Below are 18,159 nucleotides of genomic sequence, written 5' to 3' on the forward strand. Positions count from 1 at the left end.
TAACAGTTTTGTGGTCTAAAACTTTGAAAGGAAAGAAGAACCAAATATAAAGTAATGGCAAACAATGTTCAATTTGTAACTGGGAGTAGAAGCAAAAAAATTTATTTTTTGGAAAATTGAAGCAGTTAAAGTCAAAGTTAATAAAAATCTTTAATGACAAGTTTGGGTTTTAACCATGTTATTTTTGTGTGCAAGTTTTATTCAGTAATTTCAAGTAAAGAAAGAAAACATTGTAGCTGATGTATTTCTTATAGCCAGTAAAACATCATAAATACCTAGAAAAAATGATATTTATGATAATGTAAAATGGATCTGCTAGTTATTCAGATTAATTCTAAAAAGTACAGCGGACCCCTGATATAACGCACGTGTTGGGTGGGAAACAACACCCGCATTATAGCGAGCGGAGCGATGTAACGCGGTTCACATCTTTACTCAGAAATAATGTTAGCTTTTCTTTCACACTGTAAGCTTTTCTTTTACTCATCGTGCATACAATGATTAAACACTATTCAAAATACATGCAGGAACTCCATACATACACAATTACTCAATACGCAGTAACAATAAAATGCACTACTCGCTAACGCCACACGGACCCGTATAAACGTGTTTGAGCTTATTGCGTCGTGAACATCGCCCGCGCTATAACAGTGTGTGTGATATAGTGAGCAGCGCTATAACGAAGGTGCACTGTATATTGTAAAAATTTTATAAATACATACAAAACACATTTGAAAATACTTCTGAATTTGATAAAATGAACTAAGAAAATTCTTTTTGCAACTAAATTTAAATTGCATAGTTTCTTACAGCAATGTTTTTCACAGATAGCTCTGCAACTGAAATTCTAGGACTTTGCGAATCTATTAAGACATTTTTGAAGTTAATGAATTGTATGTTTTATTTTATAAGTATTATTAAGCAAGCAGCTATTTGAGTTGGTAATGCACCTCAACACAGTACACCATTTGCCCTTATGCATCATTGTACAACTGATATTTTGTTGAATGATAAAAAGAAAATATATATATAATTATAAATTTATTAATAGTTATAAACAATTATATATATTTTAATGATGAAATAGTAATAAAATATAAAACATTAGTCTGGTGGCCTTGTTCATTGTCTGTTGATTATACAAGTTTATATCAAAAGATGCCAACAAGTTGTGAGGGCTCCGCAAAAAATTTTCTTTGTTTAAGAGTTCCACTTTTCCAAGAAACTTAGAAAATGCTGTCTTACTGAATTACTGTATCCATTGCATGTACGTTTGTATTTTAAAACCAAATTAAACATTGGCCATTTTTATCCCACTAACCTCTGCATTTCAGTAGTTGTACTTGGTGTATCCATAATACTTTGGACACACTAAAGGCTCATTCACACAAATATGATGATGGTTTTATATGCACTGCATTTTTGCCATGGAGAAACTGCATAGCAGCTCACAAAAATGCCCATGAAATCTGTGGTGTAATTTTGAGCGATGATCAAAGCTGAAACTTTCTCAACGTTCACAACTACAACTTATTTGCTCTCTGAATGCCTGAGATGACATTGCAACCTAAATTCCATGCCAAAACTATGATGGTTCAAACTGGTCTCAACTCCGATAACTAATGTTACTTTAATTTGTCATTAGGTAAATAATGCAAATATGTTGCACTAACTTTGTATAGCTTTGCAGTTAATATTTAAAACGTAACACTAACGTTTTCGACCAACTCTAGGATCGTCTTCAGGTGTTCTATAAAAATTTTTCTGGTGCAATCCGATTTCGATTTTAAATGTTCTGTTGTTACATTTTAAATATTAACATGTTACATTTCATATTCATGTGTTACATTTTAAATATTAACTGCAAATCTATACAAGGTTAGTGCTACATATTTGTATTTATTATCACTTTGTTCATTGGATGGATTTGATTAAAGTAATGCACTTGATTTCCATTGTAGCTGACACGTTTTTAATAAAATGGTTTAAAATTTAAATATGCATTTATATTGCCTTGTAATTATTAATCTTGCTCTTAATTGCATTCACTTTGAGTTGAATTTATAAATGTGTTCATCTATATTGAGAAGATCTATGAGCTTGAGAGTATTGAATTTAAACGATTGAAACTGGCATCTTGTGCTTTGCTTTTTTTCCAGTTGAGAATATATATGTAGAAGATGCACTGTATATTAATTTACCATGCTCATTTTCTTTTAAGGTCATTTTAATGAATGTATCAAGTATCATTACTAGATTGAAAATTGATAAAGGTGCATTCATGGTTTGAAACAATGAATCTTGTTCCAGTTCATTTAAGATAAGTTGGAAAGCTTAGAGTTCTGTGCAGTTTTGGCTTTTGTGGGTTTTACCATTTATAGATGACATAACAAGTAGAGTAAACTGCAACTTTTGAAATGGCAAGAAAAAATAAGTTTTACTGCACAGTATAAAATTAAAGAAATCTGCTTTGGGGAACAGAGCAGAAACCGAGAGATCGAGTGAAAATTCGGTGTTATTGAGGCACTTGTTTGCTACTGACGTAAACAAAAAGCTCTAGGCAATGCAAAGTCCAATGTGAGGGCATTTTGTGGTCTCGAGATGGAAAATATCCCCAACTTGAGGAAGAACTGTTGTGGTATGTTGAAGAAATGTGCAATGATGGCTGTGCTGTAACATATATGCTGCAATCATGGGCTCACAATATTTCTTCCCTTGAGTTTAAGGTTAGTAGAGGATGGGTCATCAGATATATGAAGAGGAAAAATCGTTACAAACCTATTAAAAATGGTTCCATACTGTTTTATGTGAAAATTCAAAATATTTGGAATATGGATGCAGTTTTTAAAATATTAAAACTATATTATAAAAACAACTTCAATGAATAAATACTGATATAGTTTACCATTAAAAATAATTAGCACATTTTCACATCTTGATTTTCGATTAGGGAAAAATGGCAAAAAAGTGTGAAAAATACACACACAAATACAGTATATATTAAATTATGTTTGCATATTCACTCAAGAATTTGATTTCTCGACGAAAGATCAAACAGAACAAGTTTTACATATCAAATTGTATATATCAAGGAAAAATCGTACCTGTGATTCACGTTAATACATTCAGGTAATTATTCTATAATTCTGTAATTTGTAGAAGCTTCCAAAAGTACAAAATAATAATATTTATAACGTATTGCTGATAGTGTACAAGAAATTTGTATGTTAATAATAAAAAAATATTTGTTTTCTTCAGATCTATCCCTATCCCGTCTTTGAAAGCACAAAAAAAATAATTGGTTAAGAATGAATTATTTTAAAATACTTTGGCAAATGTTATTAAATGGAAGATACACTATTTATTGCATGGGTATGTTATAGAATAATTATGATCCTATATGAGACAAATCCTAAAATTTTTCAAATATGTGGTTATTGGAATACTGTGTGTTTGTGTGCGCTACATGTTTGGCTTTGTTTTAGGAAATCTGTTAACGTTGACATCATCATCTATATTAAGGCTGGCCAAACCTTGTTGCAACAGGAGCAGTATATCAAATATGAGAATCACATTCTGTATTGAAACTGTATTTCAACTTCCAAATTGAGGCTATTCTAGGTCCTTACTAAAGCTCCCATATACGGCGGACCTTCGTTATAGTGCTGCTTGTTATACCACGCACTCGGTTATAGCACAGGCGATGTTTGCGACACGATAAGCTCAAACATGTATATACAGGTCCGTGCGGCGTTAGTGAGTAGCACATTTTATTGTTACTGCGTATTGAATAATTGTGTATGTATTGAGTTCCTGTATGTATTTTGAATAGTGTTTAATTATTGTATGCATGATGAGTAAAAGAAAAGACAAGCTACAGTATGTACAGTAACAATTATACAGAATGTACTTATTAACATGTATAACTATGTTATGTGAATTTTAATAAAACACTTAATAAATAAATTCGGTTTTTTATTAAAGTACATAATACGTATGTAGTTGATGGGAGGTTTCAGTATATAGTTCAAATTGTTCTGAGTAAATTTATCGTGTCACCACCGTGCCACTCCATGTAATGCGGTTCACCTTATAATGCGGGTGTTGTTTCTTGCCCGACATGCGCGTTACATCGGGTCACTGTAAGTTATATACATATAACTTATATGGGAGCTGTAGTAAGGATCTAGAGTAGCCTCAATTTGACACCACAGTTTATCATCATCCAATTTTTCCCTCTTTCCGATCTGCCTTGCATGAGATACGGTGAAACTCAAACTCTCAATTCTCTAACTCAAAGCTCCAAGGAACAGAAAATAACTTTGAGTGACAGATGTTTGAGTTAGAGAAGTTTTACTGTATTTGTAGTTTCTTGATAATTATGTTTTATGTTGTAAATATTTTTCAAGTTTTTTCTGCTACAAACTTGTCTTTCAAATCTGTTCTTGAGTGTCTCTTCTGAAGTACCAAACAGGATACGTTTTCCTTGAAACAGACCATTATGTATGTTTTTCTCTCTGTTAATTGTCTCTGTCGAATAAGAGAAATTGATTGAAAGAATTTTGTTAATTTTTTTAGTTTTTATTACTCCTTTTTCATTTAATGAAATGAAGGTTGGTCTGTTGTAAAACATTCACTCTGAAATAATAGAAGTCCTGTTGTTATTTGTTGATATTGAACTTTCTTTGGTGATTAAGATTTGTTGAGCAAAATATGTACAGCAAAATATGCAATTTATAGAGGGCATTTGGACAAAAGTGACAGAGTCGAGCATTATAACATGCTCAATGCCAATCGATTCACTTTTGCATTGTGTGACCTTCTCTTGCAAACATGTTAGAATAAAAATCAGCGTTTTAGATTATTTCTAAATATAATTTTTTCTTTATTATAGAATCATGTATTGAATTAAAATGCTAATATTTTCTGTTTCTTGCACGTGTTGTTCTAGCATCTTAGATTGTTTTTTCCTAGGCTCCATTGCATAAAACTCTTGTTGTTGTTACATACTCTACAACAAGGGTTTCCAACCTTTTTGTTTCTCTGGGCCACATTGGAAGAAGTCATGGAGTTTTGGGCCACAAGTACATATAAGGATATCTAGGCATGTTAATCTTTAAATATACAAGTATATTTAAGGATTAACATGTCTAGATTATAGTAATAAGTATTCAAACTTTATCACGAAAAAGGATATTTAAAAAAATTACTTCTACAGACACTTTCAATTTTTACTTAGAAATAGATAAATTCATTTATTATAAAGGAGACAAACAAAAATTTATTTGAAAAACACAAATATTTGTTTTATTTGGGTCTCTAATTAATAAAAAAACGACGAAACACTATTTTAAAGTTTGTTTTTATTCAACTAATATATTTATAAATAATACATAGCTCAAAAAGTAGTCAATGTGCCAAATGATATTTTTTATGCCAAACTAAAAAAAGGGTAGCCAAATTTGGTGCAAAGTAGCCAAATCTTGCAACACTGGAAGGAATACTAAATAAAGCTGGAGTTGGGACTCAAAGGATTATAGACCCAAATGCGGGGAAAGGAGAGAAAGGACAAAAGATAAAGAAGTGAGGTAGGTTGGAAAATTAAGGGAAAATATTTGCATAAGAGAAGGTCTATTTAACCTATTAAACGTAAAAACACGTAAACAGATAATAAAAATATCTTCTTTACTCGCCATGTCCAATCACCAAGAACAAACTATTTTCCACAGCAGAGACGACCTTTCTTTAGAGGCTCCGCCTCTGCCAAATTATGTAAAACAGTCTTAAAATGTCCACAGGTGTCTATTTAACCTTTCTCACTACTTTTTATCTTTTGGCTTTTCTCTCCTTTCCCCAAATTTGAGTCTATAATCCTCTGAGTCACAACTCCAGCTTTATTTAGTATTCCTTCCTCATTCACACTTTTCCAAATATTGTATTTGAAAATATTTCCTTTCCACTCAAAAATAAATTATGTATAAACTTTGTGAAACTTATTTTCCAAGTTTAAGCTGTTGAAATAAATAAATAAATAAAAAGCAATTGTCTGTTTTGTTTACACGTTTATTGGGCTGCATTGGAACTTGCCTTGGGCCACATGCGGGCTGCAGGTACCCTGCTCTACAAGGTAGCAAATTAAAAACAAAGTGTGTCAAATGAAAACTATTGTTACAAACTACTAGTTGTGAGCAATTTTGGATGCATAAAGTTACTTATAATCAGTAATGAGCTGCAAGTACTTGCTACAAGTATTACAAGTATTAGTCTTTTGACTAATAGCTTATAACTTGTAATGTTTATGCAGTGGGGCTTAGAATAAGTGTCAAATTCACAAGATTTCATACTTACAGAAAGCAGTTTTTATGTTAAGAATGTTTAATCGAATGCATCTCATTCAAACTTACACTGGCAATTTTATTTTTTTGCATTCTCTATTTTACATTTGCTTAAAATAGATTGATAGAAGGCAAGTCAGAATAAGTGTTTGATTTATGCACTCTTAATATCTGCAAAACCGCTTTGTACGAGGATGAAATCTCTCGAAGATTACACATTAATCCCTAAAGACAGTAACTGATTCAAAAGTATTTGGGTACAAAAATAAATTTTCTATGAGTGGAACTCTGATAAAATAGAAATGGTGGTTATTTTTTGATTAAAAATTTCAGTGAATTTTTGTTTTTCATTAATAAACTTTGGTTCTTTTTCAGGTTGCCAAAGTTCGTGAAGTTTTCCCATCTAAAACCAAGCACGACGTCATATTAGTTCTTCAGTATTATGAATTTGATGAAAATTTAGCTATTAGTGCCTTTACGGAGGGTAAGTAATGGTTCTAATTATAAGTGGTGTTTGATGTACGTAATTAGCAACGTTACTGATTTTTTTTATCTGTACTGAACTTTCATTGTAAAATTTCACCACTACTTAACATTGCCCCAGAATCTTCTGAGAGGGCATTTTTGTTTTACCAAGTGATCAGAAAAGATATAACTAACCAAAAAATATCTGACATAAAAATTAAGAGGAAGGGATTACCATTGTTACAAAATAGTATTTTTTTTTCTGATTTGGTAAAAGAGAGTTGTAACATGTCAAGCAGTTTGGTTAAAATTTAATGATTTGCTTTCCTTTTTTAAAGAAACATAAAAAGTAACCATTATGTTCTAGCATTTAAATTGAAGTTGAGATATTTTGTGTTTACTTCTAAGAAATATAGCTTATAATTACCAAAAACATTTTAGAAAAAGTGAAAAATCTTTTTCGTACTATGTACATTTGTCTGTTGTTTTTATTTTTTTCCCAAAACGCATTGCGTTTAATTAGTTTGTTTTTCTATTCCTTTTTTATGCGTCAATCCACACTTTGATATTGTTACATGCACACTTACTCAAACTTCTATCTTAAATGTCAATAAGTTTTCAGTAATTTTTCTCTGTGTGTAATTTATTTTATCATTTACTGTTGTTAAATATTTATAATCTGTCTGATAAAGGATGAATTTTCAAAGTTGTTTTTGATGTATGGTTAGTCAGTTTTGTTGAAGATAAACACTCAACTCGATAATTATAACAGTGGTAGGCTATAACTGTGTCTTTCGGTCAATATGAAGTAAATTTCGAGGATAAAAATGATGTATGTGTATGTATGTACATACATACATCGCTTTAAATATATATATATATATATATATATATATATATTTAAAGCGATAGCCCTAGCTTAACTGTACAATGATTTGAGTTACTTAGGCATAATAGAATTACATTCTTCTATTTTCTAAACAGTAATTGGATGAAAAAAATAGAATTTTGGCATCCTGTTGGGTGACCTTTTTATTGCAATCCATAAACTCTGCTGTGTAAGGAAACGTGGCTTTTATCAAATAAAATTCTCTTAATTAATAAGAATAGAGTGATCAACACAATCTGCAATGGCCTAAGCCTGAAGGATTTATCCTTGTGAAATTGTAGTACTAAAAATACTTACTTGAATTACTTTAAATTAATGGAGAGAGTTATAATTTCCATTTGAATTTGTACCAACGCACTGTAATGCATGTCTGTATTTTGCATTTTATAGATATTTCAAATGATATCAAATTGAGAGACTAGACTAGTTTCATGTTTTATTTAACAATCAATTTTTGATTTACTTTATTAGATGGAGCTGCGCAGGCATTGAATGAATGGAGTGTTACTAGTAACAGTAAGTCAAAGGTAATTACGATTGCTACTTGTATATTTATTTTGCTAATTAGCTGTAAATAATAATGTGATTACAATTTCAGACTAATAGCAAAAATAAGAAGAAAAATAAAAAAAAGAATAAGAAGGAAGCAGTCTCTCGTGAGAACCTGCAGTCCAACGAAGTGCCGGCTGGCAAGGAGAACATCTCGACGGATCCGCAGGTCGAGGTCACTGCATCGTCGGAACGGCAGCCGGAGGAAAACCATATCGATGACCAAAGTACGATTCCGAAAACTAAACGTCGAATATCTATACGGAATTTGAGTAACCGGCATTATTTTATATTATATTTTAATAATGGAGAATTGTCACCGACAAATGGTGAGTTGCAAGAGGACGGACTTTGTAATTACTTAATACTTGTCTATATTTGCAGAGACAAAAGAATTTGAGTCTAGAGTGGATGACTGTCCAGAAAATACGGAAATTTCCAATCCAAAAATTGAAGAGAACGAAATTCGAGAGACCAATGTTACAGAATGCCAACAGAAAAATGAAGAAGAGAAAAGAGAAGTGGAGGAAACGAGTCAGTTAACTCAAGCAAAGTAATTATATTTACTTTATTTGTAATATCTTAGATAACAAAATAACTAAGAGTAAAATAAATTTCATAAGGGAGAGTTGAATGAGAAAAATGATTCAATGCTGTTACATCAAACAATTTTGGTTGAATTTTTATTGAGTTGAAACTGTTAGGAATGACGTATATGTGGCGAGGCAGAAAAAATAGCGAGACGACATCAGTTTCTGCTGCACAACAACTGGGTGACAGAAACCTAAAAATTTTTGCACGCTCGGCAAGCAAACAATTTGGCGGATATTTTTTATTTACAGTCAAAGTTCTATATAACAAAGTCGCTAAATCCCCCCAAAAAATTTGCTATAGGGAAATTTTATTTTACAGAAATTACACTCTTTGGTAAATAAAGTATTATTTTAATGTAATTTTTTTGTTATTTTATGTAATTTAAATTAATATAAACATAATACACAGTAATAGTGTAATATAAACATAGTTTTAATTTTAAGTAAGTTTACATTATGTGTTAAAATACTTACAACCTAGTTAACTACATTTTTGTAAAAAAAAAATTGTAATTTTTTGTTGCACAGAATAATTAAAAAATATTCTTTCTTAGTAATATGCCTTTATCAAATTCTCACAACAGGTTAATTTTTTTAGTAATGTTTAAACACTATATTATCAGTTCTTCAAATTCCAACTGGATGATTTATTAAAAATAAAATCTCACTACAGTAGAGAACCGAAAATCGGAATCAATTGGGGACTGGGGTTGTTCAGATTAGTGATTTGTTCCGATTACCGATTATGTACGAATAAATATATTAACCTGTCCGATGTTCAAATTTTTCTCCGTTGCGTGTTGCTTCGTGTTGAATTTTTCTCCGTTGCGTGTCGCTTCGTGTTGAATTTTCGTCGATTTTAAGCATAACGAAAATTTTTATGATAATAGTCGAGGCTATCGTATTGTTAAAAATTATTTCTGCATTTTGTACAAACAAAATAAATATATTGAAGAATATAAAAACATGAAAATTATACTTTAGAAGTAAATTTAGTATCAAAAACATTCAATTCAGCACGACACAGTCCGACTGAAAATCGTTCAGATTACCGGGGTTCTGATTAACGAGTCTCTACTGTAACCTCATAAATTAGTCCAGCAGTTGTCAAAATTATCACCTTTCTAACATTTTTGACATTTGTTAATTGTAAACTGCATTTGTCAATGACTGCATTTTGACCTAATCTTTCTTTTCCCTCTTTATAACCAGTAGTCACATGGAGGCAGATTACATGATGGTTTTTAAAGCTAACAACCACCATTTTTTCATACCTGGGCTGCAGTTTTACAAATAGTTTACAAATTGAACCCAGAGGGAGTAATCTACTTTTAATGATTGATGGTCCTTACAAATTAAAAAATTTGTTGTACAAAAATTTAACTTTGTTATTTAGAAGCAATTTTACATATATATTTGGCTGAAAGATTTTGAGAAAAGTTGTAAATTACAACATGGAAAACTTAATAGAATATTTGTGGTATTGCATACAATTATAATATGAATTAATCAATTTAAAATAAAACAGTTTATTTTGACTTTCATGTCTTTTTTTTTGTTTTAATGTATGTAACATGTATAAACATGTTTGTTAATTAAAAAAAATCATTTTAAAATCTTAAAAATTATGAAATGTTTAACTTGTTTTTAAAAAAATAATAATTAAATTTACTGGGTAGTAGTAGATCAGTGATTTTTTTATAAAGTATTTATTTTATAAAGAAAACAAAAAAAAATCGTATTTAGTCTATTGTTCTTCTATTTCGTTGCCCAGTTTTAACTATTGCCTAGTTACCTGTCGTTCAGTTGACCGTGTTCCTCAATTTCTATCGGAAAATGTCCATTCGGCAGTACATTTTCTTTGGTAATAAGAGGTTTTATGAGGTATAAAAATTTAATTCCTGGAATGGATACGTAGTATCACACATGATATAATTGTATTTAAATTGTGCGTATTTACCTTTGAACGTGTTTGAACTAATATGTTCATAAATTGCAAGCTGATAGAGCCAGTCATTAGTTAGCCATTGGGAAAGCAATAGATGTGCACGTGCACTTGGTAACATTGACAAAGCACTGAGTTACAGTATGTTTACAGTGAGAGACTTCCTGGCCAAAAAAGTGATTATCTAATTAGATCATCCTGCCTATTCACTTGATTTAGTTATATATGATTCCTGGCTGTTTCCAAAATTAAAAGCTGTGCCAAAGGGACAAAGATTTTCTAATATAACTGATATCAAACAGAATGTGAGACAGATGCACAACATTATTCCAAAAAATGAGTTCCAGGCCTGCTTCTATAAATGGGAACTCCCATTTAAGTGTATAGGTGCATAAGGGGAGTATTTTGAAGGTGCTAGAAGTCACTGATGTACAGTTTCACACACATTTTTTTTAAAGATGCATTCTGGGAATTAAATTGTCACGTTGTATCTTTCAAATTGTATACTGCTGAACGGCATTTCTAACAGCCAATAACACTGTTTTAGTCACAAACTAAATTCACTCACAATCTGCAACTACTATTAATATTAAAAAGCAGTTTGTAGTCTACTGCTGATTGTGAGCAAAAAAGGGGTAAGTTGTCTACTAGTTTTTCAACATAGAAGTAATAATTCAAATCATGGAATGCTATTTTTTCTTATGATAAAAAAGGAAAGAATATAAGGACCGAAAACAGACAATGCAAGAAAATTTGGATATGCTGATGATTGGATAATTGCCATGTGACATAAAGATCTTACGATAACTGAGAAGACCCTGACACAAGATTTATCTACCTTAGGACAATATTTTCATCGGCGGAGACTTCGGCTGAGTACGACAAAAACTGAAGCTACGTACATTCATCTTAATAACAAACTGGCAAATGAAGAATTAAAGATTTATTTTGAAAACAATCTACTGAAACACAATAAGAACCAGAAATATCTTTGTCTCTCTTTGGACAGGACTCTGTTGTTTAAAACACATCTGATGAGTCCTGTTGCCAAAGTCAATATCAGAAACAGCAACATCCAAAAGTTACGCAGAACTGCATGGGGCTCTTCAGCGTCTATCTTACAGATTTCTGCTCTTGGCTTGATTTTTTCTGCAGCAGAATACTGTGCACTGGTTTGGATGAACAGTGCTCACATTAAAAAACTAGATGCCCGATTAAACCATACCCTGCACATCATAATCGGTACTATTAAATCTACTCCTATTGATTGGTTACCTATTTTGAGTCTGTACTCCAAAGGGATTATGCTCTGTTGAAGGTATATAGGAAAATACTGAGCAATCCACAACTTCTGATTCAGATTCACCAGGATATAGATGACCTCAACATAAATAGACTTAGATTGAGACATCCCCGTCTCTTAAAAGCTAAGTCCCCGAATTTCAGCAATTTCAACCTTATTGAATCCGGGAAGAAGCTATGGACTGATGTCTCTCCAATGGAAAGTCAAAAACTTCCTTGTATTACAAAGCAACCACCTGGCTTTGAATTACTTAGAAATTCTTGGAGTGTGTTGAATAGGATTTGGATAAGACATGGGATATGCAGAGGCAAACTTTTTAAATGGGAAAGGTTGCATCCCCACAGTGTGATTGTGGTACATAAAGACAGACTCTACGACATTATTTGGAAGATTGTCCAATGAGATCCTATCCGGGAGAACCGAGTGATTTCCTGGTTGTGACTGAAAGTGCTTTAAACTATGTTTTTGATTTAAATTTGTGATTGGTGCTTGTTTTGCTTTGTCCTGTATACTAACTAGATATGTATTACTTAAAGCCATATGCTAAATAAATAACTGAAAACAGAGACTTTGGTGATTACAAGAGTTGTATGTGTGAAATCTCATTGTATGTTCATCTGTTGCTTATATTATGCATTGTTTAGGTTAATAAATAGCTTTTAATTCTTTAAAATTCACAATAAAACCACTAACAGAAAATTTAATTAAATTAATAAATTGCTTTTTATTCAACTATCTTCTCTCTTATTTTTTTACATATTAAATACTTTGATGATGTATTTCATAGAGAAACTTTTTATTGCAGCAAACAACCAGATAATTCTCAGACTCAAACTAGTGTGCAGCCTAGGATACCGTCTGTTACACCAGAAGATAATAATTTACCAACATCATCTTCCTCTTCGACCTCTTCCAGATCGCAAGGAAGGAAGGGTAATCTTCTCCTATTGATTAATAATCTCTCAGATTTGATTTTATTAGCAAATTGAATTTTTCCAAATGTTATGTCTTAATTGAAATTCAAAACTTTTTCAGGATTAGAGAAATGCTTAAAAGATCTTTCTCGACAGACGGCTGCACTACAACGAATACATAATCTTTTAGAAGAAGAATTAGAAAATTCCGATAAAAGGATAAAAAGTGCTTTCCAAGAAGTTCAGAAATTGTAAGATTTGTCTTTATAATTACATTTTTATTTTCAAAATTGTTACTATTTTAATTTTAATATTTTATTTAACCATTTTATTTTTAAACAGACTAGAGGAAAGACAGACACAAATAGCTCAAGAAATGGAAAAGGTGAAGAGAGACGCAAGTACGTAAAGTGAAATTTTTAAAATTCTCTGACCAGAAAAAAACCTCAAATTTCCATTAAGAGCTAAAAGAAATAAAAATTAAATGCTCATTGTATTGCTTAACCATTTAAATGACTTTCTTTTATAGGACAGTTACTAACACAGCGACAGGAACTTGCCGTAGAATTGAAGAAGAGGGCCGAGCGTGCCAGCACTCTTTCGGAAAACGACCTTAACGAGCTTAGGATAGAAATAAAGGTGGAATTTTATGCAGTTAATTTACAAATTGTCAATATACACATAATTAATTAAGTCTTATTGAAGAATTTATGAAGGTGCAAAGTTATTTATCAAAACATAATTTATTTTGTAGCATTTTGTAGTCGAAAGGAAGTACGACGACGAACTGGGAAGAACACTGCGCTTCATTTGGGATCGAGACAAGATGACCGAGGTAATTTTCACTAGCATTTAGCAGTTATTTAAAACTTATTTAAGGCTAATTCATAGATAACTGAAACAAAAATTGAAAGCAATGTCACATTTCCATTATGCGTTTTAAACATCAATTCTCCATAGATCTAATACTACTTTTTTTTTATGACAAATGGAGAATACACCGAATTAGTGTGTTTAGTAATTGTCAATTGTCATCATGAACATAATAAAGCTTATACAATTTTGTCGTGGTAATTTAATATTTCAACACCTTTATGATATAGTTTTAGGTATCTAAAAATTGGAAAAATTAGTATTTTATGCAAACTCAAATGTTCTTTTTGAAATAAAAAGATGTAGTTTCCAAATTTCAATTTGGATATGACAAGGATTACACTTCTTTGCAAGATGTTGTATTCTGTCTACATTGTATATTTTTATGTTTTGTTTCTTAATAAAAAAGTGAGTCTTGTTAAATTATAACAGTGGTTCTTCATACTTTGAATATTCCAAAGTATGAGTGGTAGGGTAGATTCTAGATAAATTTGATCTGGAGTTTGAATGATGCTTCTGTTTGAAACCACATGTGCAGTGAAAATTGTTCTCACTGTGAAAGCATTTCTTGTTTTTCTTGTGTGTTTGGTTATATATAACTCCTGCCTATTAACTATGACACCTGAGAAGGATGTGGAAGAAACAAAACCTGAGAGAAAGATAGTAGTTGAAATTGAGTTGAAAAAGGCCTATTGCAAAGCCCACAAATATCACATTTGTGTGAGGATCTGGCAGCCAAGAATTTTTTCATTTTATTATACAACATTTATTTGTTGTCTTCATGTTTTATTATTTAGGTTTAATTTTGTGTGTTTGCTGTTTAAGTTCATTGAAATGGATATAGTTCAGGATCTGGGGATGAGTTAATTCACTTTACATTATTTCTAATGGAGAAAATTGATTCGGACATTGAATGGCTTCACAGAATGAATTAAATTCGGACTATGAGACACTAGTGAATTAGGTTGCCTTGCAAATTTGAATTTGGCTTAAATTTCTGCACATTGTTAGTGAGAAAGACTTGTATTAAGTTGGCTTGTTGCATTTCTGGGTCAAAATAATATGCAAAATCTTGAAAATTTTTGTTTGCTCTTTGCTGTTCTTGTTCCAATATCTATGAATTGGCTTTGTGTTAATGAAGAAAAGAATTTAATTTCTGAAATTTTGTTTTATAGGAAATCAGAAACTTTGGTGAAGGTAAGTTTTTACTATTTCAGATGATTTTAAAATTTATAGTTCTCATTGTAATTGTTCTTTTATCTGTAGTAAATCAAGTCAAAAATTACTACAGTCAGAGACGCTATTCCGTGTCGTCGGTAGCTAGTTCGACAAATCCCGAACCTGTAGAACCACCTCCGGTCACGGACCTTTCTGTTTCAGTATCTAGTTCAGAAAAATCTGAAGAACCAATAGAAAGGAATGAAGCAAATAGTAGTGTAGCCAGTCAGTCACCCACTCAGGTTTGTAATTATTAACATGTTACTCGCTTACAAATTTAATAACATTTAGATTAAAATAATTAAAATCAATCGTATTTTAGGATCGATATCCTCAGAATCACATGCGCCAGGAGAGTCGACCGAGAATATTTTCCAACAGAGGACGATGGTCTCCCGCTTACCGCAATCCCCAGAATAATTTTAACCCCAGATATCCTCACCGAGGAAGGGGAGGCAGGGGAAGAGGTGGCTGGAGAGATGGAAACTATCACAATCAAGGTTCCCAGTACAACGTGAACGTGCGTGATAGACCTCCCAACAACGACAGGGCAGAGGGTAACTTCGACCACTCCCGTGGCGTGTCCAGTCATCCGCACAGGTCTCCACGCGTCGACTGGCACCACCGCCAGTGGAACAGCTTCTCTTCCAAGTCTGGTCAAGAATCTAATCCTAAAGAAAATGCAGGTAGAGATACGGGATCCGGAGAAGGACATTTCAACAAATCTGAATTAAAAGAACACGTTCCAAACATAGTAAATGGTTTCGATGACCATTGACAAATTGTAAATTACAGTTTATATAAAGAAATGAAAGCCAACTGTGACATCATGACCAGGTTTGTTGGGTGCTGCCAATTGTCTATATAAAAAAAATAAAATAAAAAAAAATAACAAAAAAATTTAAACAGGAGAGTTTGAAAATTGTGCCTGATAGTCAACTTTATTCATTTTTGTCAGATTAAAATAGAAATTTTTAGCAGCCCAAATTTAAATGGCTGTTGTAGATAAAACTTTTGTAATTTGTGTCATTAAATGTATCTAATGATGCCGTATTGATATTTCTTATATATAAGTATTTTTTCCTCCCGTTTTGTTAACCGACTCGTCAGTTTATCTGCCAGTTCTTGTAATTAAGAGATCATTCGCCGTGCGAGGAATGCAAAAATATATAATGAAACGATTACCAAGTTGGGTGGAAGTGCCTGTTAAACTTCAAAGTTTGTAGCTATCACCACTGTTCATGCTGCTGTTATGGTTAAATGTGTACAATTTGTGCATGTGTGTGTAATTATATGTAAAATCCACTCCTGCTTGTTCGTATATTTATGTTACAGTTTGGAGGAAATAGAATTGAGTGCATTTTCCTCATTTCCGATCGTAGAAAAATCCAAAGGCATTTCGAGAAACGTAGCTGACAGGAGAATACCGAGCGGTACGGGACGATGGCGAAAATAACGAGCGGCGTTTTTTCGAAATCCACCGGACCGAGAGCTCGGCACATCTGACCGTAATTTCCCCGAAAGTGCCAAACGTCGATTCCTGTAAAGTTTCTTCTCCGTTCCGAATTTCCTCCGAGTCGAGTAAATGGAAAAAAAAGGAAAAAAAGCTATCTCTGACCAGTGCCTTAAACTGTTCAGTTAGCAGAGAAATTACACGAAACTGAACAATAATACAATCATTAGGCATTCGGCTGGTACCGACTGCATTCCATTTGATGTGCGTGCTTGCAGATGTCGTCTGTTGGTGCCTTGTAAGAACAGGGTGTGGTTTTCGCGCAAATTGCGTGGCCCACTCGAACGTGCGGTTAGTCATTATCTCTACAGAGCAATAATGACGGTCAAATGGCATGCAAATGGTCATGTAATCAGTTTGTGCATTTGTAATCTTAGCTTTTTTAATTATTATTATTTTGTCAATTTTTAAAATGTGCTTACACTGTTAGATGAATTTGTGGCATACGTGCTTTTGCAATTGTGAATATATTTTCGCCGGTACTTGTTATATATTTAGCCTTTTCTTCGCTTCCCCTCGGATATATGGGACCATTGTTTGGTTGCTGATTGAAATTAACATTCTATATCCTCTGTAACAATGTGTTTAGATGAATATCTGCTGTTTCTTTGCAGTGTAAAACTAGAAGCAATAGTATGTGGTTCAATACACAGCTGAAATTGTAAAATTGTTGTGAAAGTGTTACACTTTGCTCATGCACTTATTAATTAAAGCAAAACTAATTGTGAAATTTCGGTTTGGTTCTTGATGTCCCGAGTTCTCGACTCGTAGTCCGAAGAGTCGAGACCCCGCACCGCGGTCAAACTCTAATCCGGTATTTGCCCGAGACCGTTTTCCGGAAGACGAGACTCTCGAGACAAAACGACAGTCGCTTCTTCATTTAAACAGAAGACAACTTTGCTTTACAATTACAAAATGTTTTATGTCTAAAGACAGAAATAGTATAATTCTACTTTAATTTCACTACTCTAAGTGAGTCAAGGTATGCTCGACGGCGATAAAGATGCCAGATGAAGTGTGAAAGTGTTCTGGTGTAATGGTGATGTTTGTTAAGAGATGCTTGAATTTGGTAATATTTTTATCTATTAATTTTAATGGAGATTTTTGTCTAGATGATCCACAAATATGTAACAATGGGTACATTCCAGTATGCATCAGTGTATTGGTGAACTGCAACATATCAAAATGTGTTCTGATATTGATCGAGCTGCACGGTACGCTTGTCAGGCTGTGAGTGCGGTGAACTCTGATGATGCAATACGAAGCAATATGGCTGCCATTTTTACTAGTCTGTATTAATCCAAAGTTATTTTGACAATAAATCTGCAAATGCCAATATAGCACCCTTTGCTTCTGCTATCTTCGTCGGTTTCCAGACTCTCCGGTAAAAGCATATGGCCGACACCAATGCATACTGGAATGTACGCAAAGTTTCTGAGTATTTTACCAAATTGTTGACCATGCCAAGCATATCAAAACATTTTCTTGATTATTTCAGAATAATAATCTGAAAAATACAAGTGTATACTGTGGCATTATACTGTTTTTGAGTCTTTAGT

General features: G+C 32.4%; 1 protein-coding gene across 4 annotated transcripts in view; it reads left to right on the forward strand.

The window, feature by feature from the left end:
• LOC136990815 (spermatogenesis-associated serine-rich protein 2-like) overlaps positions 1-17,330 on the forward strand; it is a 54,024-nt gene extending 36,694 nt beyond the window's left edge. For 3 of the 4 annotated variants that reach the window (XM_067289246.1, XM_067289242.1, XM_067289245.1), the window contains exons 3-14: positions 6,714-6,822; positions 8,164-8,219; positions 8,291-8,513; positions 8,626-8,794; positions 12,888-13,015; positions 13,118-13,247; positions 13,339-13,397; positions 13,526-13,635; positions 13,751-13,831; positions 15,045-15,066; positions 15,136-15,329; positions 15,410-17,330. In XM_067289246.1, the coding sequence (XP_067145347.1) occupies positions 6,714-6,822; positions 8,164-8,219; positions 8,291-8,513; positions 8,626-8,794; positions 12,888-13,015; positions 13,118-13,247; positions 13,339-13,397; positions 13,526-13,635; positions 13,751-13,831; positions 15,045-15,066; positions 15,136-15,329; positions 15,410-15,865 (1,737 nt within the window). In that variant the 3' untranslated portion in view covers positions 15,866-17,330. The remainder of the gene's footprint in view (positions 1-6,713; positions 6,823-8,163; positions 8,220-8,290; positions 8,514-8,625; positions 8,795-12,887; positions 13,016-13,117; positions 13,248-13,338; positions 13,398-13,525; positions 13,636-13,750; positions 13,832-15,044; positions 15,067-15,135; positions 15,330-15,409) is intronic. The other variant, XM_067289244.1, reaches the window with a different exon arrangement.
• The last annotated feature ends 829 nt before the right edge of the window (positions 17,331-18,159 follow it).

Source organism: Centruroides vittatus, unplaced genomic scaffold (genome assembly GCF_030686945.1).
Source record: "Centruroides vittatus isolate TY-2023 unplaced genomic scaffold, ASM3068694v2 contig_1342, whole genome shotgun sequence".
NCBI lineage: Eukaryota > Metazoa > Arthropoda > Arachnida > Scorpiones > Buthidae > Centruroides > Centruroides vittatus.